Source organism: Lissotriton vulgaris, chromosome 1_1 (genome assembly GCF_964263255.1).
Source record: "Lissotriton vulgaris chromosome 1_1, aLisVul1.2, whole genome shotgun sequence".
NCBI lineage: Eukaryota > Metazoa > Chordata > Amphibia > Caudata > Salamandridae > Lissotriton > Lissotriton vulgaris.
Window position 1 is genome coordinate 1,411,392,478 of NC_141685.1, and position 24,533 is coordinate 1,411,417,010.

At 42.4% G+C, this 24,533-nt stretch overlaps 1 protein-coding gene across 1 annotated transcript in view; it reads right to left on the bottom strand.

Annotated features, from left to right (window-relative positions):
• Positions 1–19,355, bottom strand: part of SLC26A3 (solute carrier family 26 member 3) — a 99,315-nt gene extending 79,960 nt beyond the window's left edge. Inside the window, exons 1-5 of the mRNA XM_086967204.1 lie at positions 19,251–19,355; positions 16,841–17,059; positions 3,880–4,019; positions 1,081–1,191; positions 486–658 (exon numbers count right to left, since the gene is read on the bottom strand). Of these exons, the coding sequence (XP_086823330.1) occupies positions 486–658; positions 1,081–1,191; positions 3,880–4,019; positions 16,841–16,971 (555 nt within the window). The 5' untranslated portion in view covers positions 16,972–17,059; positions 19,251–19,355. The remainder of the gene's footprint in view (positions 1–485; positions 659–1,080; positions 1,192–3,879; positions 4,020–16,840; positions 17,060–19,250) is intronic.
• Positions 19,356–24,533: the final 5,178 nt, after the last annotated feature.

A 24,533-nucleotide genomic window follows, 5' to 3' on the forward strand; every position in this document is an offset into this window, starting at 1 on the left:
TATCAAATTACATGGCTGCACAATTTGCTAGAAGAGAGAAAAAATCAGATTAGGGATTCTTTTTTGGCAATACATGAATTTGCCTGTGTTTAAAGCAGAGGTTGGTATTTGAATTTGTCAGCAGCAAGTTGAGCTGTGGCCGGAGATAGCAATATTGCACCATGTAACATATTTATTTTTGTTACCAGTGATATTTTAATTCAATACAATTTTGCACAACCCATTGAAATATTCTCAACAGATTTTACTATTGACATTCAAGTGCCCTTTTCACAAATCTGTCTAGCTACTTGAAGCAACCAATTCCATGAAGAAATTCAACTGTTGGTGACACAAGATAGTTTGTGATTTGACACAAATTTATTATTTTGGAGTTACAGAACATGAGAGGAGATCAGAACCCTTTCAGCTACGCTTACCTGGAAACAAGCAGCGAGTATTAAATACTCAAGCAATGAATGATTATAAGTTGATTCAGCACATACCTGGAATATTCCCGCCAGCATGGTTATCGATGCGGCTGCTATTACTTTCTGTTCTTCATAAGACAAAGTCCCATTGGCGGTGCTGTTATCCACGACCCCTGGATTCGTATTAGGGTTCGGAACCATGCGGGATACCACTGCTCCCACCATCAAACTCAAGACAGGAAATGGACCTGTCGATTGATGAAGAGTGCACTAATGTTTGATGTTAAAGAGGCATTAATGGATGCAAGAATAGTTTTAGAATAGATTCGCAATGACAGCGATATGAGTTTATAACACATTATTAGCCATGGCAATCCCCAGATATATTTACTGCAAGCATATATGGCACCTTCGCACCCAAAAAGCAAAGCATTAAATGGGCAGGTACTCTAAGGTACTGGGTACCTGCGCTTCTTTAATTTAAAAGGGAAAATACTACAACTTCTCAGTACTGGTACTATACTTTTAATGGGAGAGTACTTGCACTTTTTGGTAGCAAGGAGGTACTCTGGAGTAGTGAGTACCTGCATGTTTATGTTTCCATTTAAAGAACCGCAAAGGGACATACATTACTTACAGAGTAGAGTTTGTTGCTGGTGTTTAAACTTACCAACTGATATGTGTTTTGAAGTTCCAAGGAAAAAATATGCTATCACTGGGAAAAAAGCAGCATAAAGTCCATACCCGGGAGAAATGTCGACCAGCAGAGCAAATGAGAGACCTGCAAACCACCAAAAGAGTTCATGGTTAGTATTTATTGACAAATGAGTAATTGCCAAGATCATAGAAAAACCAAGGTATAGAAATACAGCAGAACCACCCTCCTTTTTCAGAGATGTCTTTTCGCAGACTGGCGGACAATGTTCCATGCACCTCTGACTTCTACTTGGACTCCATTGGTTGACCACTTGAACAACCACATCACAACATCCAGAGAAGACAAACACAGACACACTAATGAGCACGAACAAAACCAGAAGATATTCCCCCCAAAAATCGAAAACTTTAGGACAACTTATAACCTTTTCACATCCTTCTCCTTTCCTTATCACCAATTTTTCCCCACTCTGCATCACTTGACACCCTCTTTTTCAGATATGCCACATGCATCTACTCTACATTAGCATCACCCCACTTTACAAGTTACACAGCAATACAAACTATTTAAACAAAAAAAGATTCCCAAGGAAAGTGAGGAATACCATGAGAGAATTGAGATGTGATAGTAAAGTGCCTCCAACCTGTCATAAGTGCAGAGGTTTCATGAAGATCAAAGGATCCATTGCTAAGTGCCCATATGCTTTGGGATGGTGATGCTCACCTCCCCCATGCAGTCTGACGTGGAGTAAGTCCTTAACTCATAAACTTCATAAATTTCAGAGATTCCATACCTACATCTACAGTGTGCATGGGTACCCAAACTCAGGACTTCTGTATCCATGCCGAATTTACAGATTATCAAGTGACCATGTAAAGAGACTAACTCTGTGTAAATCTACATTATGTGGCTTTCCTGATAATCTGTATGGACCCAGTCTTTCAGGAGGTCCTTCGGAAAACACTAGTCAAGGCTTGTCTATGAGAATCAGTGCTGCAGCCATGCACATGTGCTCCACAATTCCTTGCATGTAAGCAAACAATTTGACAAACTCAATAGATGAGATTAAAATTGAGAGCCTCGGATCTTTGATAAAGCACCATCCTACTTGCGAGACAGGATCAAATCAGATCGGTAAAACGTGCAAGGAGATCTGTCACCATGACCATTCTAGAGAGAACTAAATTATACCTGGCATGCAAGGGTGGACAAAGATTTTTAGGAGAGTGCCACAAATTCTTGAGGTTCTTCACCCAACCATGCAGCTTTCTAAGGTTCTGGATAAGCCCTAAACCTGTATTACATTATTTTGAGCTTGTGTGGGTCCTCCAGCATGAAGTCAAGTAAATCACTTTAGTTTTACACCAGAGGTGTATAACGGTGGACCAGGTGGGCGTGCCACTTGCAATATAACCCCTGACTGACTGTGTAAATGGCTTCCACTGAGATTCATTTTATGTTAATTCATCCTGTGTGGACATACGTCATGTGCAGAGGGGTTGCCCATCCAAGGAAAGTTTAACATGTGCTGTATTTTGAATATATTTGAAAAAAACTGAAATTCACTGGCAAAAAGGTTTAACTAACGTTATAGATAGGCATGGTAATAAAACTTATGGGAAAAAAAAACATAGCATAGATCAGCCCCACTTGAAGAAACATCGACACCTATGATATGAAGAACTGGTACTTAAGACCATCCTAAGACTTAGAAAACCTTTGTTTGTCCAAGTTGCATCTTTCTGTTCCCCAGCATGTACCTGACATGCAAAAATATGCAAGGTAGGTAAGGGTGGACTAAATACTGGCAAACAATTCTACTCCCTTGACTAACTTTTCAGTTTGTGGGAAGAGGAAGGTAAATGATGTGTCACACAATAAGGGAATACTTAAGTATTTACCTCCTCTCCTCAGTAAGTATTTGGACATTTAAAAAAGTGGCTCGGGATTCTCATTGAGTAGAGAATTCCTAAACGGTGAGATGTTCCTTTGAAGAGCACAAAGTTGCAGATAGCTAAAAAACAAAGGGCACTTATCGCCCTTCATCCTTGAAGCATCGCGTAGCAGTCATTGCAGGGATCCCACCTAATAGTAGGAGTTATTGTCCTCATTCTGTTTCCATTATGCGTTAAGCTGTTCATGATGGATTTCGCATACAGGTCTGTGAACACCTAGGCCTTCGGTCCCTGGAGATTCCATCTGCACCTGGCTGTTGTACTGTGTTCATTTAGACCCACAACCCAGTCTAAAAGTAAGGATCAAACTTCTGTGTGCACACATTTTAGCTACTGCACCTAGCGGAGTATGACTTCAAATCTGCACCATCCTTTGCTTACAGGTACTACTGGGAGGAAATTTACCACTCAAGCACGAGTGCCAAGGGTAATGCCACATGAAAAATGGCACAGATATCTCTTAAATCTGGTGTTAATGATTTTAGCCTTCATCTGTAAATTATGTGCAAAATCCAGGGGTGTTTTTGCCCCAGGTTCTTCTAATGGTGTCTATACAACTCCATTGCCGAAATGCATCTGGGGTTTCTGATTACCATGATCTGGTCTTTTTGGGATAGGGCTGGACGGCATCACTTTAGGGTCATTCCATTCAATAAGAGCAAAGGTGAGCTAAAAATAAAGGCAATAGCTTATCAATGTATTCCAGTGATTAAAGGTTATGTATTCCCTGTTTCGATTTTGATCACCTCTGCTTGATCACTTGATTCAATGTGGTTCCTTTACGCTGTGTTCCCAAGCCTCTATCTGGACCACAGTTTGATAATGGTTTTGCTGACAATCTTCAGAAATAGATTACCTTGTAAGACCGCCACGAGCCCCGTGCTGATGCCGGAGACGATGTCGCTGACAAGCCACTCCTTAAAGCGGTACATTGGAAGCCATGATGCGATTGGCAGAAATGTGTAGGCGATTTTCTTGGCCTTTTCGGAGGAGCAGCTAAAACAGTTTCAGGGGAAAAATAGTAAACAAATGTATAATAATGTGCAGTCTGGTCGAATTATATATTGTCATATGATAACTGTAGCACTTCCCTGCTACTACTGTGATTACACCCCACCCTTTATCACATGAATTTACAAACACAATTAAATTCACACCAAAAGTCCTTCTTGGTCTACCAAGGTCGCCTCAAAGGACATTGGCTTTGCGTGTGTATGTGTGCGGGTGCGCAGGTGGGGCGGGGGACATTTTTTTTCTAGATGAACAAGCTTTATTGTGCTTCTTTACAAACTTCCTGTCAAGTGACATAGCTCTCTGAATAGCAGTTGGTCTGGAGAGTGCGTGTGCCTGAAGTGCTTCAACATAAGATCGGTCTGCATGCCTGTATGCCTGCTTTGTGTTGGTATTTTCCGCCTTTTCAGTGGTGGTTGCCTAATCTCGCTGGTTAGAAGGGTTGCCCTCATTCAAATGTGTTTACAAACGGCCAGTTGCTCATAGGATTGTTCCTACGACCTGGTAAATGCTATATAGCCGAGTATACCGGATGGCTATGAGATATCTTGTTTAGATAGACAAGGTACATGGGGAATTGCAGTGGTGTACCACAGTCATTTTAAGACTTCTTTTACTATGGCTTCACACTTATGCGATGAGACCTTGCAATTCACTTTTAGTTTTAATGAGGTCTCCACATTCCATGGGGCATTAGTCTATTGCCCGCCCAGTTCACAAGGGTGTTTCATTACGGCTGTTCGGACTTTAATGGAATCCAGTGTTGAGTTTGCTAAATTTGCATTATTAGGAGATTTTAATTTTCGTTTAGAAAAGAATGATTGCCCAACTACGGCTTAGCTAGGCTGTGCTTAGACGGAGTGATTCCCCTGACTTGGACAGACCATAATGCGGTCCCTGAAAATCAAAAAGAAACCCCTCTGGCGGTAAGTTGAAGGTGTAGTTTTGGATCAGGTGTTGATACAACAGAAACCTGACCTAAACTGTAATGTTGAAGTTGATACTGGCAACGTTATAATTAGCTAAAATTGGCAGCCTTGAAGATGGCACCTTTTAAAAACTTTTAAAGGTTTTTGGAAATCTCCACTGCCCCATCGTATTCCCCTAGGTGTTTATAAAGATGAAGGAGAATCGACTAAAAAAGGGGGGAAAATTGCAATACAAAGCGGAGATAAATGAGTATAAAAAGTTGATTATGTTGTAGAAATTCAATATTTTACTGATAAAATATGGTTGGCCAGGGATTATACTTAAGAACTAATTAGAACAGTCAATTTCCTTCCTAACTATAATAATGTACAACTTATTGTACCCTCGCAAGAGTTCTGCAACAGGCTGGCAGAGCATTTTCAGTCCAAGGTGTCAGGGGTATATGATGAATTTTCTTCCATATCTGAAAGGGTCTGGTTCAGTTATGGCATGTGGTCCCCTTCTTCTGCTTGTCTGGAATCTACAGAAGGCGTTGAAAGGAGTCAGTCTCTGCTGGATCATTTTGGATCTCTTGTAGACCATTAAATCAGGGTCCCTGTTTGACCCCTGTCCCCCTGTGGGGTGCCCCAAGACTCCTCACAATCGCCTACACTCTTCAATACATACGTCCCTCCATTGGCAAAACTCAGGTCGTACAGTTTCGCTGTGCTATCGTATGCAGATAATACAAATTGTAGTGCCCATCTCTTTTGATGCCAATGTGGTAGCTACTACATTCAAGGAAGGTCTACTCAATATTGCCATCTGGATTCAAGATAATTATTTAAAACTGGATTTCAAAATGATGAAGGTAATCCTCTTTGGTTCTAACCTCTCTTTCTGGAACACATCTTGGTGGCCTTCTTCGTTAGGTATCCCCACTCTCCCCATCCAGTTCAGAAAGTAAAAGATCTCGGATTGTGGTTTGATGAACAGCTTTGCTTTTCAGATCAAATAAACAAGATTGATTCTTCCTGCTTCTTAGGGTTATGAGGCAGGTGTTACCTTTCACTCTGGTGGATTTTCAGAAGTTGGTTATCGTTGCATTTGATTTATCAAGAATAGTGTTCTGAAATGATTTTTATTTGGGCATAAAAAAAAAGTTGCAGCTGGAACTTCAGTCACACCAGAATGCGGCTGCTCGGATTCCCAAGTTTAACTCGATCTCTAAGAGCATTCATGACCTTCATTGGTTACTGGTGACAAAGTGGGTCAAATATAAAGCCCTCTGGATCGTTCTTAGGGCCTTGCACCGTGGAGGTCCTGTATACTTTCAGCAGTCTTTTTCTTGACACATGCCGAATCGTATTTTAAGATCCGGTACTACAAAAGTAGTAACAGTTCCCAAAATAAAGAAAGCAAAATGGGGAGGAAGAAGCTTTTCTTTCTTGGCCTGTAGGCTGTGAAATTCTCTACCCTTTGTCTTGATATCTCAGTCCAACATATCTTCTTTTAGAAAATTGTTAAAGACATGGCTTTTCTCTGCCCATTTTTAGTAGATTCACCGTAGTCTCTTTCTAGCAGGAACGCTTAGCGCTAAGACGCCTCAGCAATTGTGCGCTTTATAAAAATATTACATGCTAACTTACATCAATCCAGTAGGTACACATCCTACTGGGGTGAAGCTGTGGGGTGGTGTTGGAGCTGAGTTGGTTGGGGGAGAGACTTTTCTCATATTGGATGCCGGAAAACTTCAAAGGTGTTTGGTGTGTCAGGTGTAGTTGAATTTTGCCTCTGGAGGGCACCCCATACACTGACAAAACAGACATATTTCAGGTGTTTTATTGGAGTTTGGCACCACTATTAGGTGCTATATGTGTGTGTGAGCTGCGCCCCTGCTTGGATGAGACCAGCCACCTCTTCCATTTTGCGGATACCATTTAACACAGGAAGGAGACTGATATAGAGCACAATCTCTCAGTCAGACGATGAAAGTCTACTGACCAAAACTGAATTTACAAACTTGTAGCAAAGAAAATTAAAAAAAAAACAATCTCAAATATAACGTTAAATATGAAGCTTTCATTTTTGGAGCTGAGTGGTAAGACAGTCTACTAGGGCCCCCTGTTTAACTTAAGCGGACATAATTTAACAAAATTTGCAGAATCTAAGCCCACCCTAGACCTGAGAGGGTTTGCCCATATCACGGGATGGCTCAGTGAGTTCGTGGAAGGGCTAGGTGAGTTCGCGGAATGGCTCGGTGAGTTCGCGGAAATGCCTGTGAGTTCACGGAATGGCACGGTGGAATCACGGAATAGCTCAGTGAGTTGACAGAATGGCTCAGTGAGTTGACAGAATGGCTCAGTGAGTTTGCAGAATGGCTCAGTGAGTTTGCAGAATGGCTCAGTGAGTTCACTGATTGGCTCAGTGAGTTCACTGATTGGCTCAGTGAGTTCACTGATTGGCTCAGTGAGTTCACGGAATTGCTCAGTGAGTTCAACAGTGTTTTTGACAATTGCAATGATCTTCAACTCACTCATTCAATCCCCGTTGTGCAGCTTCAGCCACCCGTCCATCTCAGGTCAATTTATTGAGTGCCATAAATTAGATAACAATAGCCCCTGTTATTTGCAGCACTGAGAAGTGCAGTGTGAGGCGCTATATGAAAGCAAGTTACTATTAATAAGGCCGGCAGATGCATAAGTACACTCTCCCTAGTCTAAAGTCACAACCTTTGCATTATGTATCCGTCATTGTTGCCGATGATTTCAGTATCACATAAATCTTCGAGTACAAAGTGGAAAATGGACGAAAACAGCGCATAGAGGTAACATTCAAGGTGTTATATATATATCAAACTTTGGTCATAAACATAAAGTGAGCAATTACACGGCAAATTAAGTTTACCATGGGGAATGGCCTGTCTTAAATTTGCTGCTGTAAATTCCATACGTTAAGCACAGTGATAAAATGCAAAGTTGTAAGTGCTCTACCAGACAGTAAAATGTTACCAGCTGGTGGTAAACCAACCCGAAATTTAAGTTAAGAAGTTACGCTGGAAAAAGCAATAAACCCCATCTCACAATTGAGCACTCCTGCCTACAGACTGTGCCTACTTCGTCACGCAGCTTCATAATTGTTTGCTGAACGGTGGGAGTAAAACTGCATAGGACATCTCAACGGTATGTTAGTCTAGTGCACCTTAGTATTTAGTATGTCCTTTGAGCGTCTCCTCAGTACTGAGGCAACTTCAGCAGGGCAGGTCTGATGGAGCAAGCAAGAGCTAACCTGACGGGGGGGAAGTGATGCAACAGAGACCAGGCATCGACCAATGAGCATCCTACAGTGGCCTGTTGTCATGGTGAAGCTTTAATTCAAGGGTGCCCACCAGTGGTCCAAAAGGGACAGGTCCAAACCAGATTTTCAGGATAACCTCTAACAACGTGATCGAGGAGCATTTAAATTCGTGTGTACACTTTTTACATAGTTAGCTCAACAATTTTGCAAAATACAGGGCTCTCAGAGCCATGTTTGACACCCCGTTTTATATGGAGCATACATTTGCTGCATGTTACCTAGATCTAGAATGGCAGGAAGCCAACTGAAATGAGAGAAGCCAGACAGTATGGAGATGAACTGTTATCTTACTCATTGAACAATATGCTATAAACCTTTAAAGCAGGTGATCTACATTCTCAGTATCAGGGACCAAGAGAAAGCGCTTCTCAAGGCAAACAGTTTTTTTTATTATTAGCTCTAATGTGGATGCAGCAATTAATCAGATCTTCAATATGCCGATTTTTTAATTTTCCAGATATAACTGTGCTAAAATTGAGCTTCTTGTGTTAAACAAGCAAAACAGAAAGTCTTAGAAACAGTAGCATGACCTATTTAGGAAGTAACATTTCTGCAAAGTTTGAATATTAAACCCCCTGCCCCCCTCCCCACACCAGTAAATTCACCTCTCCTCTGCTGTGAAACACACATGCTTTGAATAGTAATGGATGCTAGAGAATAGTGTTTTATTTGAACACATTGGGAAATAAACCAACATGTTTCGGCTCCAATAGCGAGCCTTGGTCATGGTTGTATGACATTACCACGCACTACTTTACCATGCACGTTTTCACAAAGCAGATTTTCAGCATACCACTAACACGCATTTAAATTCACTCACATCTGTCATACTTTTACCATGCAAATCTCTACCACGCACACTTTTACCACGCTTATGTCCAGTCATAGTCTAACACTGCCTCCTACTGTTCAAAAATTATACAATAATCTTAATACAATATTGTAAACAAAATTACATATTTAGAAAAAATTACATTTTATGTCGATTACAGGTTTACTTTTTGGGGGCAGACCCCCAACACCCCCTTTTTTATTTACCCTTAAAATATATATAAACTAAATATCGCATAGTCACCAATTCAAACATACGGTGTAAAGACTTGCTTGGTAAAGACTAGCGTGGTAAAAGTAATTCCGATGTGAAAAATGCGTTGTACTTGAGTTTCGTGGTAAAAACTTTGTGGTAAAGGCTGTTCCCCCTTAGTCATGATCCAGATCTATATTAGTACCCGGATGCATTCACATTTGTGGGCGGGGAGGTCCTACATACCATGATGGTAGTGCAACCCGGCTCCCCCACGCCCATTAGAAAGAAAGTGAGCACCACAAGTCATTCAACATGATTTAGAATAGACTGGAACCTCATTCCCTTAGAACAAAGCTTTCCAAACTGTGTATCCCGACACAGTACTGTGTCACCTGCAAATGGTGGGTGTGTCGCAGGAGGACACCGGTATTAAGGGCACTTAGCACATTATTGCTGCTAATTAAGAGGCATTCCTTTGAAAGAGTAACTCGGAGTCTGCTCCAGCAGCGCTGACTCCGAGACACTCTGCACGGGGGTCCGGCGATTCACAACAAAGCCCCATTAACAAGTAAATGGTCTTTTGAAGACCTGCAAAGTACTCCGCTGCAGCTATGTGTGTGCCCTGTAAGCTGGGGTGAGGTGACCAAGGGTGACAGACAGAGGGTGATAGGCAGAGGGTGACAGGCAGAGGAAGGGAGACAGAGGGAAATAGAGGGAGGAAGACAGAGAGCGAGGGAGACAGAGAGAGGGAGACAAAGGGAGAGAGAGGGAAAGAGAAAGAGGGAGACAGAGAGAGGGAGACAGGGGGAGGGAGACGAGGGAGGGAGACGGAGGGAGACACACAGAGGGAGACAGAAAGAGGGAGGGAGACAGAGAGAGGGAAACTCTTGGAGACAGAGAGAGAGAGGGAGACAGAGGGAGGGAGACAGAGAGAGAGGGAGACAGACAGAGGGAGAGAGGGAGAGAGAGGGAGGGAGGGAGGGAGACAGAGGGAGGGAGACAGAGGGAGGGAGACAGAGGGAGGGAAACAGAGGGAGGGAAACAGAGGGAGGGAAACAGAGGGAGGGAAACAGAGGGACGGAGACAGAGAGAGGGAGAAAGGCAGAGGGAGACAGGCAGAGGGAGACAGGCAGAGGGAGACAGGCAGAGGGAGACAGGCAGAGGGAGACAGGCAGAGGGAGAGAGACAGAGGGAGGGAGTCAGACAGAGGGAGGGAGACAGACAGAGGAAGGGAGACCGACAGAGGGAGGAGGGCAACAGAGGGAGAAAGGCGACAGAGGGAGGGAGACAGAGGGAGGGAGACAGAGGGAGGGAGACAGAGGGAGGGAGACAGATAGAGGGAGACAGAGGGAAAGAGACAGACAAGAGGGAGAAAGACAAGAGGAGGGAGACAGACAAGAGGGAGACAGATAGAGGGAGGGAGAGGGAAAGAGACAGAGGGAGAGAGAAGGAGGTAGACAGAGAGAGAGAGAGGGGGAGACAGACAGAGTGAGTGAGACAGAGGGAGGGAGAGGGAGGTAGAGAGAGGGAGAGAGATGGCAAGAGATAGAGAGAGGGAGGGAGACAGCGAGAGAGGGAGGGAGACAGAGAGGGAGGGAGACAGAGACAGACCGATTTAGAGACAGACAGAGACAGGGACAGAGACAAATAGAGACAGGGACAGGGGCAGACAGACAGAGACATACAGAGACGGAGAGGGAGACAGAGGGATGGAGACAGGGACAGGCAGACAGATAGAGGCAGGGACAGGGACAGGCAGAGACCGAGACAGACAGAGAGGGAGACAGAGAGGGAGAGGGAGACAGAGGGAGCAAAAGAGAGAGAGGGATACAGAGGGTGACAGAGGGAGGGAGACAGGGAGAGAGGGAGACAGGGAGACAGAGAGAGAGGGAGACAGGGAGACGGAGAGAGAGGGAGACAGGGAGACAGAGAGAGAGGAAGACAGAGAGAGAGGGAGACAGGGAGACAGAGAGAGAGTTAGACAGAGGGAGGGAGGCAGAGAGAGACAGGCAGAGGGAGACAGGGAGAGGGAGGGAGACAGAGGAACAGAGACAGAGGGAGGGAGACAGAGGAACAGAGACAGAGGGAGGGAGACAGAGGGACGGAAACAGAGGAAGACAGAGAGCAGGAGACAGAGAGTGAGAGTGAGAGACAGAGGGCAACAGACAGACAGAGAGAGACCGAGGGAGGTAGACAGAGGGAGGGAGGGAGACAGAGAGAGGGAGACAGAGAGAGAGAGAGAGAGAGAGAGAGAGAGAGAGAGAGAGAGAGAGATGGGGAGACAGACAGAGTGAGTGAGAACCGCCGAACTTCCCTTAGGTGGTTCGGGCTCGCTATGGTACTCTTGCCCGCTACAGTGCCTTACTGTGTCCCAAAATGATGCATCTCCAAAAAGTGTTTCCCCAACATGAAAAGTTTGGAAAGCTGTGCCTTAGAAGATAAGAAATGGTAACATCTTGTTTTAAGTTACTGCTTATTATTGGGAAGCCATATTTCACCTTTCCATCCATTCAAGTGACAAACGTTTGTAGAAGATTTGGAAACCTTCGGAGTAAGAGTTACTGTGCCATGGCTTCTAAAAGTTAATGTATCTTTAATTTGAGATGATGTCTATGAGTTTATTTCCCTGACTGTGGCAATGTACTGCATGCAGGCTTGCCTACCACAAAACCGCTTGGAGAGGACACATAATGCAGTTGTTGGCCTGTTTGCCAGTCTTAAAAGTCAGAGCTCACACTGCGACAGCCAGGGAGACCTTACATAGGTTGCCAGTCATTGACAAGACCCACTGTTCCATTGTTTTGTCTACAAGGGTCTCCATGGCATGGCATCTTCCTATTTGATGCAGAGAATTCATGCATATAGACCTTGTAGAGCTCTCAGAAGAGCAAATCTTGGTGGAGGGACCCTTCTTTAAGTTAATCTGTGGAGGTGGCATCGACTTTTCATTTCAGGGGCCCAACTTCTGGAATGCACCCCCTCCACCTGAGTCAATGCTACTCTCGAGCCAATGTTACTCTCTTATTGCATTCAGGAATATTTTTAAATCTCAATTGTTTTAACGTTTTTGGTTTGCTGGTTAGGAAGACTGGCGAAAGAGAGCTTTAATGTTAGCGAGCACGGTATAAATGCAATCAGCCGGGCAGACAAAAGATCAAGAGGGAGTGACAACGGAGGTTTATCTGGATTTTGAAAGAAAGTTATTCATCCTATTTCACATTGTTCAGTTATTGATCAATTGTTTGAACTTATCCAAGGGTAGTGATTGACCTGGAAAAGGTGCTACCTGGAATGTGGGTGGCAAACATGCTGTATTTCCTGTGGTTGTCGACATGCTGCGGGAGGGCATGCAGACAATTTGACGCAATTTCCAGTAAGTCACAAAACATTTTAAAAATAAGAAGAATGTAAAAGGGTTCAAAGAATATCCCAGAATTAAAGTTGAAAATCAAAGTGACAAAGCCCTAAGTTATGCCCTTGTTTTGACGACACTCGAGGGCTAAACTAGGATTGCACTGAAGAGTGGTAGCCACAACTCTGAGGTGACCTGAAAGAGGTACAACCAACAGGAACAAGAAGGTTGTGGTCCCAGTGGACAAATCAATCACAAGACCTCTAATCAGAAAAAGTGCACTTAAAGTGAGAGGCCAAGTATAACAATGAATTAGTGATAGTCCAGGTACTGGATACTACAAAGAAGCGGGGTTTGAAGCCTGAGACTGAGAAGGGAAGCTACAGTGTGTCAATACAGATATAAACAAAGCAAGGAAGTCATCAAAAGATAAATGGAAACAGTCAAATTCCGAATATAGATATTCTCAGCAGCAATATTTCATTTTAAGAATCGAATTCTGACATGAAAAATCTAAATAAATTTACACATGTCCATGATGCCGTCAATTTTAATTTTAATTTCAGATGCCTGTAAGCCCCGGTGTTTATAATTATTAACCTGGTTTACCAAAACATGGTATTGATGTTTTTAAAATTGTCTGTTTATTGGCTCTAAACAATTATTTCATCGAACTATAATATTTTGCAAAATAACCATGGATGATATAACGGATAAATTATCAAGGGAGAGCAATCAAGACACTGGAAAAAACAGAATACAACTTCTTTGTATCTTAACATGTATGATTATTACTTTTTTAATTTTCTGAAAAAGTGAATATTGTGATAACTATAAACTGCAACAGAAGAATAAACCTTCATTTGAGATAAAACATCTCAAAGCTCGTTCTGCTATTGCACTGTATAAAAAAGCCATGAATGTAGGTTTATAATCAGTCTGTCTTCAGCAATGCCTATACAATTTATGCAGATTAGAGGTATACAAACATACAAGCTTACTGTCCTGCAGTGATAAATCAAGCACAAGGAAAATGGAACTGTGTAGAGAACCAGAGCATGTTCCCGGTGTAAGATATTAAAGGAGTTTATTAACAATATACTGCGTACAAATATTGTTGCTTTAACACGTGTGTAAAATTCTAATCTATAAAATTCAAAATCAAAATATTTTCAAAGGTTTGTCACAATACTTAACCTGTGGGTAAAATACCCCACAGAAAAATATGTTACCTGAGAATTCTACAAAAGCAAGTAGGTATTCAGGGTATGTTCTCCCACAAAGGCCAAGTTTATAAACCTTAACAAATATGGCAAGTGCCGAGATAATAAACTATGCACAGGTCTAGTTATTATTAGTGGCAGAATGTGTCTGCCATTAACACATCTGATCTTTCTTGAATAACTATGCTTTTTTGAGCTTCCATTTTTAGTACCTAGTATTTGCAGATACTTGGGGATAAGCGAAACAACAATGTTTTTTTCTCTATTTTTTGAACCATGCTGATACCTACCAATCAGTTATTTCCCTCTCCCTGAATAAAGATTCCCAGTTGGCCAGATAGCTGCATATCCCCACTCACTCCCAGAACTAGTCATCTCTACTGACCCATTAGCACAATAACTGACCACATTAATATTGGCTTGACCTTGTCCCGGCAGACCTCCATCACCCTCTCTCTCTCCTCCATAAGCTTCAATATCATGTGATGAACCTTAAACTGCCTTTACCTTTCAGCTTTCTCAGGGTCTCATCTAAACTGGGTGGCATGTTGAGCAAAATAATGATGGATTTAACCCAGATCTCTTGACTGGGGGTGAATGTTTTCATTTGTTCTGCATTCCGTCAATCAATTGTGTATCTTTTGCTTTTTTCCCCTGATGAAGAGCATTCAGCACATTCTCCAGGCCCTGAACTATACTGTCCATAACATAGCTCTCTGACTTCCATAGGACCTGCTGATCAAGTTGCACTTATTCTATTTACAATGGAATTAAAGGATGAAGGGTCACCTAAGCTACATTATAAGCATATGACAAGTCAACCAAGTGGGTGTGGGAAAGAACGAGAAAGAGGACCAAGTACCTTTAGAAAGACAAGGAACTCCAAGGTGTCTGTCAACATCTCATGGGAGTCTGGCAGGGGGTATTTTATTCCTTAAAATGCATGACTGCACTATAACCGTACCCCTAAGCTTCAAGATTACGCCTTGGGATTTTTGCTTCTCCTTATGAAACAAAATATAAGTAACACCTGAAAAAAGTCATTATGCGTGGCTTGTGATTTGTCGAACAACTTCTTTTATCCTGTGCTATGTAGCCCACTATTGAAGCCAACTGTAAACTATGCAGGACAAGTGGAGTGATTATGCTTTCACGTAATGCATTCCAGCAATTCAGTAGATTCACATATTGTCATAAATGTGCCCTTTTTGGTTAATTAATGCATTTTATTGAAAAAATAATTTTAAAGAAAGAGAGCTGAACTCTAATGATCTCTTTTATTGCTTGAGCAGCAGTGGATGCTCTGCTGAGTGATGAGCCTTTCACACAGGTCTGGCCCAGGCATTAGGCATTGTGATGTCACAACCGAGCTGTAATTAATGGTATCAGTAGAGTAGTGCTGTCATTTTTCTATTACAGGTTTGTAGTAATGTCTTAATAGACTGTAATAAGGAAATGAAGCACAAGTTTTATTCAGCTATTTCCAGCTTCTATGTATAATGTTATGACGTTTATGTCAGTATCAAGGAGCACAATCAATGGGCCTGAGTTTTCGTGGTGTAGCAACCATCAGGGGTAACAAGCGCTATATATGCAAACCATTGTCCCTCTTCTATCCCTCTGCTACCCTTCTCAATCCAAATAACTGACTAACCTATCCACCACTCGAATTACTTTCATATTTCACTATACTAATTCAAAATTAATTCTTTAATAGGTTCCGGAGTAGCGTGCTACGCACCAAAACAGCGCTTGAACACAAAATCAGGGTAACAAGCGCTATATAAATAAGAACCTTTTTCCCTCTTCTATCCCACCGCTATCTTCTCAATCCAAATAACTGACTAAGATCCACCACTTAAATTACTTTCATATTTCACTATACTAATTCACCACTAACCCTTATGGGTTTCGGAGTAGTGTGCTACTCACCAAAAAAGCGTTTCAACATCCCATCGGGGGTAAAAAGAGCTATATAAATGCAAAAATGTTTCCCTCTTCTATCCCTCCGCTATCCTTCTCCATCCAAATAACTGACTAATATCCACCACTCAAATTACTTTTATATTTCACTATACTAATTCACCACTAACCCTTTCGGGTTTCGGAGTAGCCTGCTACTCACCAACAAAAAGTGCTTCAACAACCCATGAGGGGTAACTAGCGCTATATAAATGAAAACCTTTTTCCCTCTTCTATCCTTCTCAATCCAAATAACTGACTAACCTATCCACCACTCAAATTAATTTTATATTTCACTATACGAATTCACCACTAATCCTTTATGGGTTTCGGAGTAGCCTGCTACTTGCAGAAAAAGCACTTCGACGTCTCGTCAGGGGTAGTTAGCGCTGTATACATGAAATTACATTACAATACAATACAGTCAGTCTTAAGCCGTCAATGTTAACCAGTCTTAAGGACGAGCAATATTAAGAATCTAATTTTCTTAAGCTGCAACAAAACCCTTTTAAACGAGACATATTTTCGTGCTTTCTTAATTTCTGGAGAACACTGGAACACCAATTCCATTGCTTCTATTTGGAAATATACGAACTTTGACCTTCAAAGTAATCTAAGCTTTGATGTTTGATGAAATACGTCAAAGAGCACTGAATTTTGACAAACGTCAAAGATGGATTGTTTTGCTCTGAGGATGAAAATCAGCACTGGCCTCCGCAGAAAGAAATAAAGCAGCACATAGGCAAAGTGGTGATCAGCATCATCCTGGTTGACATTAGAACAGACCTGTAAACCAAACACTGCATGTACAATTCGCATAATGCACCCCTGCAGTTTGTGAGTTACAAAATTGTGGGGGGGGGTTCTGCTGACGGCCCACCCAGCCCATGATTGAATCAGACCACCTCTGAGGGAGGTGGTGAAAAAATGTGCATTAGGGGTAAAAGTCAGGGTAGAAGTCTGCATTCTTCCTTACCTGAAGCAGACACGAAGATGGTCCAAAAACGTCTTGTGGTACCGGTCCAGCTTCCGGTGCTGGTCGTTGAAGGAGTTTTCCGAGTATACTGGCCTGGCCACCACATACTGGTTCCCCACGGTTTCGATCATGGTGCCCAGCAGTGTGAAAGAGCGGGGTGATCACCTGGGGTCCCTTGGGCTTCTGATTGATGCTCTTCTAGTCAAGCCACTCAGGGGTCTGAAAAACAAACATCTTTCAGTTCAAACTAAACTAGGATAGTAGGGGCCACATGACCAAAAGGAGGGAACATGGTCCGCTGTGCATCCTTAACTACGTTTGGCAGGCACAGAATGGGACGGTACACCCTAGTACTGTCAAAGCCTGTTCTTTATTTATTGAGAATTTTGTATTTTATACAGGCAAGTAGAAGAAACAAAGCAGTACGTTTTACAATAATAGACAACAAAAAGTTAAATTATTCTCACATTATCAAATAATACAGCATGTACAGCACATCCCATAATTAAGTATAATCAGATATCATATATTTCCTTTCCCTTTCTTCTTAATCTTTAGACCAATTCATCAATGGTGTCCATATTTTCAACCCCATACTCTTTTTCTTCCTCCCCTTGGTCTTATATATAGCCAGCTCAAAGTTATATTTAGCAAATTCAGAAAGCAGGCGCGCCTGCTGTTTGAACCCCAAATACACTGCATATTCTGTATCTCAACTCTTTGTTCCCACTATAGCGCCTTTAAACGGTTTGGTGTAAGCACACGCTTTATAAACTCACTAACATAACACTTAACACAGTCTAACCTTTCAGTTGCAGCTTGAGACCCGCCCTCAGTTAAAAGGGGTGCAGGGACCCACTGCAGCAGGTACAGTAAGTGCCTGCACCCCTCCTGGGGGTTTACCAGTGGGTGACTGGGTCCTTCTCCCAGGTCTAAGGAGTGCACTCTTTGGGATCACTGCATGTGTGCCACTTCTATGTGGCATGCAATTAGTGCGCCTCCTAAGAGCTTCTTTGCCATTGCGCCCCTTCTGCAAAGTGGCACAAATCTCTAGGACCATGTTACACAAAGTGGGCGCCATGGGTGTTTGCACCCACTCTTTGAACTTAGAATTGAAGTTACTTCTTGATTTAATTGAAATTTGAATGGCTGACATATTTCTGTGTTTGTATTCCACAAAGTAGCTACCACCACAAAGTTGTACAGTTTTAAAAACATGGGTCGCTGTCACCCATCCCCACAGTACCCACCATGACCACAGTAGAGGAACACACGCAGGCTAAACTTGTTTGGGTTCGAGCAGCAGATCGGCAGGTTTCACAAAGATTTATACAGCAGGCGCATTAGCGCACCGAACTGCCCCAGCAGTTAATACAAGGAGCAGCAGCTTGTAAAAAAAAAAAACCACACACACACAGACCATGGATTTTGCCTTGTGGGTGACATATTAAAACATGAAAATATAGTCATAAAAATAAACAATTTTAGTAAAACAATTGCTATTTTTAAAATGGCCCAAATTAGTATTTCTGAAAAACCTCCGGCATACTGGGTCAGACTTGATTCTGTTTGCTACAAGATATGTTATGCAGTTTTACATATGAATTTTAAAAATGAAAATGATCAAAACGCCTCTGCCTTACAACAATAAGTAAAACAATGTTCCATCCTAGTATTAACTTCGTTACTAAAGCATTTTTTATGTATCTGAAATCCTTCTTAAGAGGTGAATCTTGCAATTACAATAATTTCCATCCATTTGCCGTTGCTTTTAATCGCAGAAGGGCAGGCCCTAACAATTCTCAAATGTATCAACACCATCATTTTTTTTAGGTGGTTCTGTTATGTAAAACCTAACAAGATAGGGTCTGTATCACCCTGAGCCAGATAATTTTAAATGCACCGGTACTGGACAATTTTGCACCAGATATGGTCAATTTTGCCCCAGCCTTGAATCCACATTTGCAAAAAGCAATTGGAGCAAATTGACGAGGTGCTTTAGTCAGTAAGTGCAAATGTCGTTCTTGCACTTTTCACTAGTGTACTTGTCACTTAAACATGGCCAGGCACTGATAAAAATTTGCCCTGAAGCTGCACAAAATTGCCCAGAGCGGCTTTAAAGTACACACTATCCCCCTTGTACTTAATGTAGTTCACAAGCATATGCTATTTCAGTTTCTAATGTCAAACAGATTGGGATTAATCACTAAAACTGTGCGTGGTGCAAACCAATGGAAGAATTGCACACATTTTACTAACCATAAAAAAGACCAAAATTGCACAAAATTGCTCAGCCCCACAGGAGCACCCGCCCAACGCTCAGTAAATCTAGGCCTTAGTTCCTTCTCATCCATTGGCTCTGTAATGTTCTCTTCAGGCCCAAGTCATGTCCCACCAGATGTAAACCTACCTGTGTCAGAAAGCTGCCAGGGACTTCATTCCAGCAGGCCACCAATAAAGGCTCTTGGAAGAAATACACAAAGGTTCTGAAGCATGCGCGCCTGCACCGCCTTCCATATATGCCTGCGGGAGGTGTTATCATGCCTCCAGCAGTAATAATTAACTTTGATTAACTTTTACAAGTACAGCCAGGTTCCACCAGCAGCCTTGACCATTGAGACGAGAATCAATACAGGTGATAACCAAGCTTCCTTGAGTCTTTCTCGGGATTGCTCAACTTTTTACACACCTTTGCTGCATGTTCTTAAAAGCCAGAGCCATAAACAGTGTTTGTGTGACACAAAATGCTCCAGTATTTCCCAGGAGGTGCTAGGTGCGATTCCACGTCATTCCTTCATGAATTGCCCCCACTCAGTGACGCAATTTGCAAGAATGTCCTATGTTGAAGGCGGGGTAGGCGAAGAAAGCGTCACCCATTGGGGCAAAAGTACTCCACTCCCACACTCAAGGCAGGCCCCCAAATTCTGCTCTGTGAGACTTCCCGCAGGAGCCACAATAAACCCCGCTTTCCAATCTTAGGCAAGATGCTGTCGCTCTTATCAACCAATCCCCATGCGTAGGCGACTGCAGCGGTAAACTTGTCTGCCTTGAGATATGACCGCCACTTCTGGGCTAATATTTACTACAGCTTCTGTTAGGAGTTTGATTCTCTGTAAGGAGAAGCACCAATTGAGCCTCCTCCTTTATCTGTGTGCTCATGGATGGAAAACGCGGATTACCCAGCATTCGTAGCCGTAAATGGCTGGGAGGTTAGCTGACAGTGGTTGGAGATATCCAGTGTTTAGATGACTTTCATATTCTTCACCTCCCCATGTTCTTCTCTAGAGTAAAGCCTCATTCTGGATTGAGTCATGAATGGTTTCTTTTGTACTTGCAAATAGGACTTTCCAATATGGAAATTTCATTAGTAAAGTAGAATTTCCACATGTGCAAATTCAAGATTAGGGATAACATGCTTTGTTTTCTAGATGGATTTACCTGCAACTGCGTTGATGCTCCCCTCTGCCCGGCTGGGACTGCTGCTGTCACAGTGTTTACATCAGCCTGCACGGATCCATTTGCCTCAATGACTTATGCATCTGGGGCAGGGCTGCAGTTGCAAACACAGCACCTCTCCCGTGGTGCCAGGACCACCTCTATACCAGGGCACCAGTCCTAAACAAGCATTTACAATGCAATAGGTCTCGCAACTGTGAGTTTTGGAGCTATTGGCATTGTAAATGGCAGTGCGTTTAAAACATAATTAAAAAGCATTGTTATTTACAGTACTAAAAGCAAAACAGGTTGCATTTAAAGTTCCATGGTTTATCATTTGCATACGTTTGCCAAGCAGCTTTCCTATTGTTTGATCTTAAATACGAGCGCTTTTTTTCTTAGTATTTCAGGTTCTTCTACATTTATTTCAATACTAGCTTTTGTTGCTTTCTGTGGAACCAGGGTTGTAAACAAGACAAATCAGTGGCAGATTTCAGCAGGTTCATAACGTTTGAGCTGGAAGGATCAGGCAGGATCCTGTTTCCGTTTGAGAAGTCCTGTTTCAGCCAGATATGGCAGACTTTGCGGTCATCAGTGTTCCAATTGCAGCTCGTAGTTTTCATGTTACCAATATCAGGTTGGCTTCAAGAAACAAGGACAACCCCCCCCCCCTGCGCCGCATTTGTTTGACAAAAGGCTGATATATGTGGGGTGTGTGCAATGTGTAACAGTTTACAGAGGAGTACAGTTGTGTATAGGGGTGTAGGGAAAGCTGAGTAAATAAGAGGGAAAGGCATGGAAATGGGAGAAGAAGGAAACAGTGGACATATCGTTGAGGAGGGGCAACAGAAGAAGCGGGATAAACAAAAATGGGGAACAACCTTTATAACGCAACTTTTAGCATGCAATGCTATTACAACGCAGACTTTAAAACGAAAACCATTACAACGCATTACACTGTGGGGCGCTCTAGGATAGGGAATAGTTTTTATTTACTATCCAACACCTTCCCTAGTGTCCACGGGGACTGGTGTTGGAATAGTAAATTCAAATATTCACTATCCAGCACCCCCCAGTGTAATGCGTTGTGATGGAATGCGTTTTAAAACTTGCGTTGTTACAGCATGCGTGGTAAAAGCATGCGTTGTAACAACGTACATCCACGAAAATACAAAGAGTAGGAAAGAAGGTGAGAGGTATGTTAAAAGGCTATTGATGGAGAGGTGAAAGTAGGAGGACGATAAGAGCAGGGGCAGGGACAATGCGTTGTGATGGAATGCGTTTTAAAACTTGCGTTGTTACAGCATGCGTGGTAAAAGCATGCGTTGTAACAACGTACATCCACGAAAATACAAAGAGTAGGAAAGAAGGTGAGAGGTATGTTAAAAGGCTATTGATGGAGAGGTGAAAGTAGGAGGACGATAAGAGCAGGGGCAGGGGAAAAAGGTGTGGAAACAAAGGAAGGCAAACGGTAAAGTAAGAGTGAGAGAATAAGACATGGATGGAAAGTAGTGATGGTGAGATGGAGGGGAAGAGAAAAGCAATAAGAAAGGGAAGGAGTGAAGTGGAAGAGAGGGGTGTGGCAGAATGAGACATGAATTATTAAGTTGACCGCTTGGGCCGTATTATAGAAACTTTGGAGTGCTGCCAAAACAGTATGCAATAACTTTGCACTGTTTTTGCTAAGTATGTAATAAAACTAGTCGAGACTCGGCTTAGGATGATGAAAGGAAATGATGAGAAAAGGAGGCATAGAAGAGTAGATTTTTTTTTAGAGGAACAGAGGGGTTGAAGTGGCAGATTAAAAGTGTGTGTACGGAATTGATTGTCACTTTACAAGACTTTTATGTATATAAACATGCCTTTAAAAATAAAAATGTGTACTTTTTTGTATTATAATATGAATTTTATGAATTACTCTGGCTGAATGTACTTTTAAGGGTTTCGCACATGTATGTGCTGTACTTGTATGGTTTTTATTTAACCGAATAAAGTGATTTGACTGACTGACCGAAGTGTGTGGCAGGACAACAGAGGACAAAGATGGACAGGGGAGCCAGAGAGAGGTCACAAGTATATCTGCAAGTAAAAGAGAACGCGTGTGTGCAGAATGAAAGAGCTCAGTGCTGGAAATGGAAATACACATGGATACCGTAGATAGGGGGTAAGCATAAAAGGGGTGGGGGTCACATGGGGCAGAGTCTGACTGTCAGCATATACACCAGAAAAAAACTGAACCTAAATACATTTGCAACAAGGACCAACTATTTGCTCAGCCCCTGAAGTGTTGCAGCTCTGAACGTACAGTACACAAATTAGTGCAGATGAGACTGCCCTGGGGCCTGCAAATCGTACCGGATCCGGCTCAATAATGACTTCCAGACCGGATCCTCCCAGATCTCTTCAACCCCCTCCTTACAACACTAGAAGAGAATAAGACTGAAAGAGAGAATAAAATATAAAGAGAGAAGGACGATGTGTGAGAGCGGGAAGAGAAGTGATAAAGAAACAAAAGAAAAGTGGCAAATTGGGAAAATACCGAAAGGAAGCCAAAAAAGAGGCTAAGGGAAAGATTTCAAGGGGTTGCAAAGAGGAGATACAGGCGAACATAAAGGCAAGATTGAAAATGGCTGAAAAGTTGAAAGGGCGCGGTAGAGGGGGGAGGAGACTGAATTAAGGGAAGACAGGGCAAGAAAGGGAGGTGGTCAGGGGTAAGAAGGGAAAGAAGCGAAAGAGGGAGAGCATTGGAGGGAATGAAAACGAGCATACAGTGCACTTCGCGCCAGGCGGAAACAAAGCACCAGGAGCTCAGGAGGAGCAGAGTTCCTCTCAGCCCTCCTTGGTGAGCTTTGGTTTCGTCTTCGATCTCTTATCTTTATGAGGCCATGTGTTTCTAATTATCGTGGAGGCACGCACTTCCCCTAACCTCACAAAGGAAAAAAAACTTGACTAAACCAAGATTTTTTCCTTTGAGAGGTCGGGGGTAGTGCGCGCCTCCATGCTAATTAGAAACACATGGCCCCATAAAGATAAGAAAGTGCTTCACGACAGCCGTGAAGCAGATGAGCCTGTCCGAATGGGCCGTCTGAAAAGGACAAAGGGCAGGGGCTACAAAACCCCATTTCCAATGGCAAGCCACCATTTAGCATAAACTGTGACACAAGCCAATGGAAATAAGGGGCGGGCTTCAAGTCCCCTTCTCAAATCTACTCTCTTTCAATATCTCTCGCACAGCGATCAGCGCTTTGCGCTACAATGCCAGGCAAGACCTAAAAAAAGAAGTGAGAGGACTAACCAAGTTAGGCAGTATTCAAGTAAAATCACAGCAAGTGGCATCACAGGACTTGGCATCACACCTCATGATTTTACAGGAAGTGGCATCATCACAAGACGTGACATCAGATTTTAGCACACATATGTTTAGCAGGTCTATTATGAGTATATTTTAGTGCAGTGGTTCCCAAACTTTTGACTCCTGAGGACCCCCACTGAGTCACTACTGGAAGCCAGGGACCCCCAAGCAATTTGTACTATTTAAATTTCCAACATTAAAACAGTAATTTTCAAAAAATACACAAGCAAGTGCACACCAAACAAATATTCGAATAACTAAAGATTTAATTATTTTATATTGCACACATTTGCAAAAATTGAACATTAGGGAAAAAATGATGCATTCTACTACATTTGCCGTTATATACTTAATTGTATTACCTTTTAAAGCCTAGTAAATGATTACCTTACTGTGCAGCAGAATACGACAATCTTTGTTTGGGCTCTTCAATGGATCCCTCACTATCACCCTCCTGCAGAGCCTCTTATCTCCCCATAGCCCCTCTGTCACATGTATTTCATTTGTTTTATAGCACCTCTCATACCCGTGTAGGTGCCAGTACACTTTATATCATCCACACTGACAATGAATCATACATGTGTAAATCAGTGTATAGAAAATGTCACATAAGGCAAAGGGGACTACAACATGCAGGATTCATGTCATCCATACTGGTAGGCATTTTTTAAGAGTGCTTGGTCTGGATAAGCACACACTCAGGGTTCAGAACATAACACAGTGGTTAGTGTTGACTTTAATAGTAAAAATCTATTTCTACCCAAAACTTTTTAGCAGCATCAGGATAATGAAAGACTGGGAAAAACATAAGTCACTGCCAAATCTCTGAGACAAAAGCAGTAACCCACTAAGCTATACACATAAAATATTGTTTTTTGAAATGCATGGTACACATTCTTTGCAGCG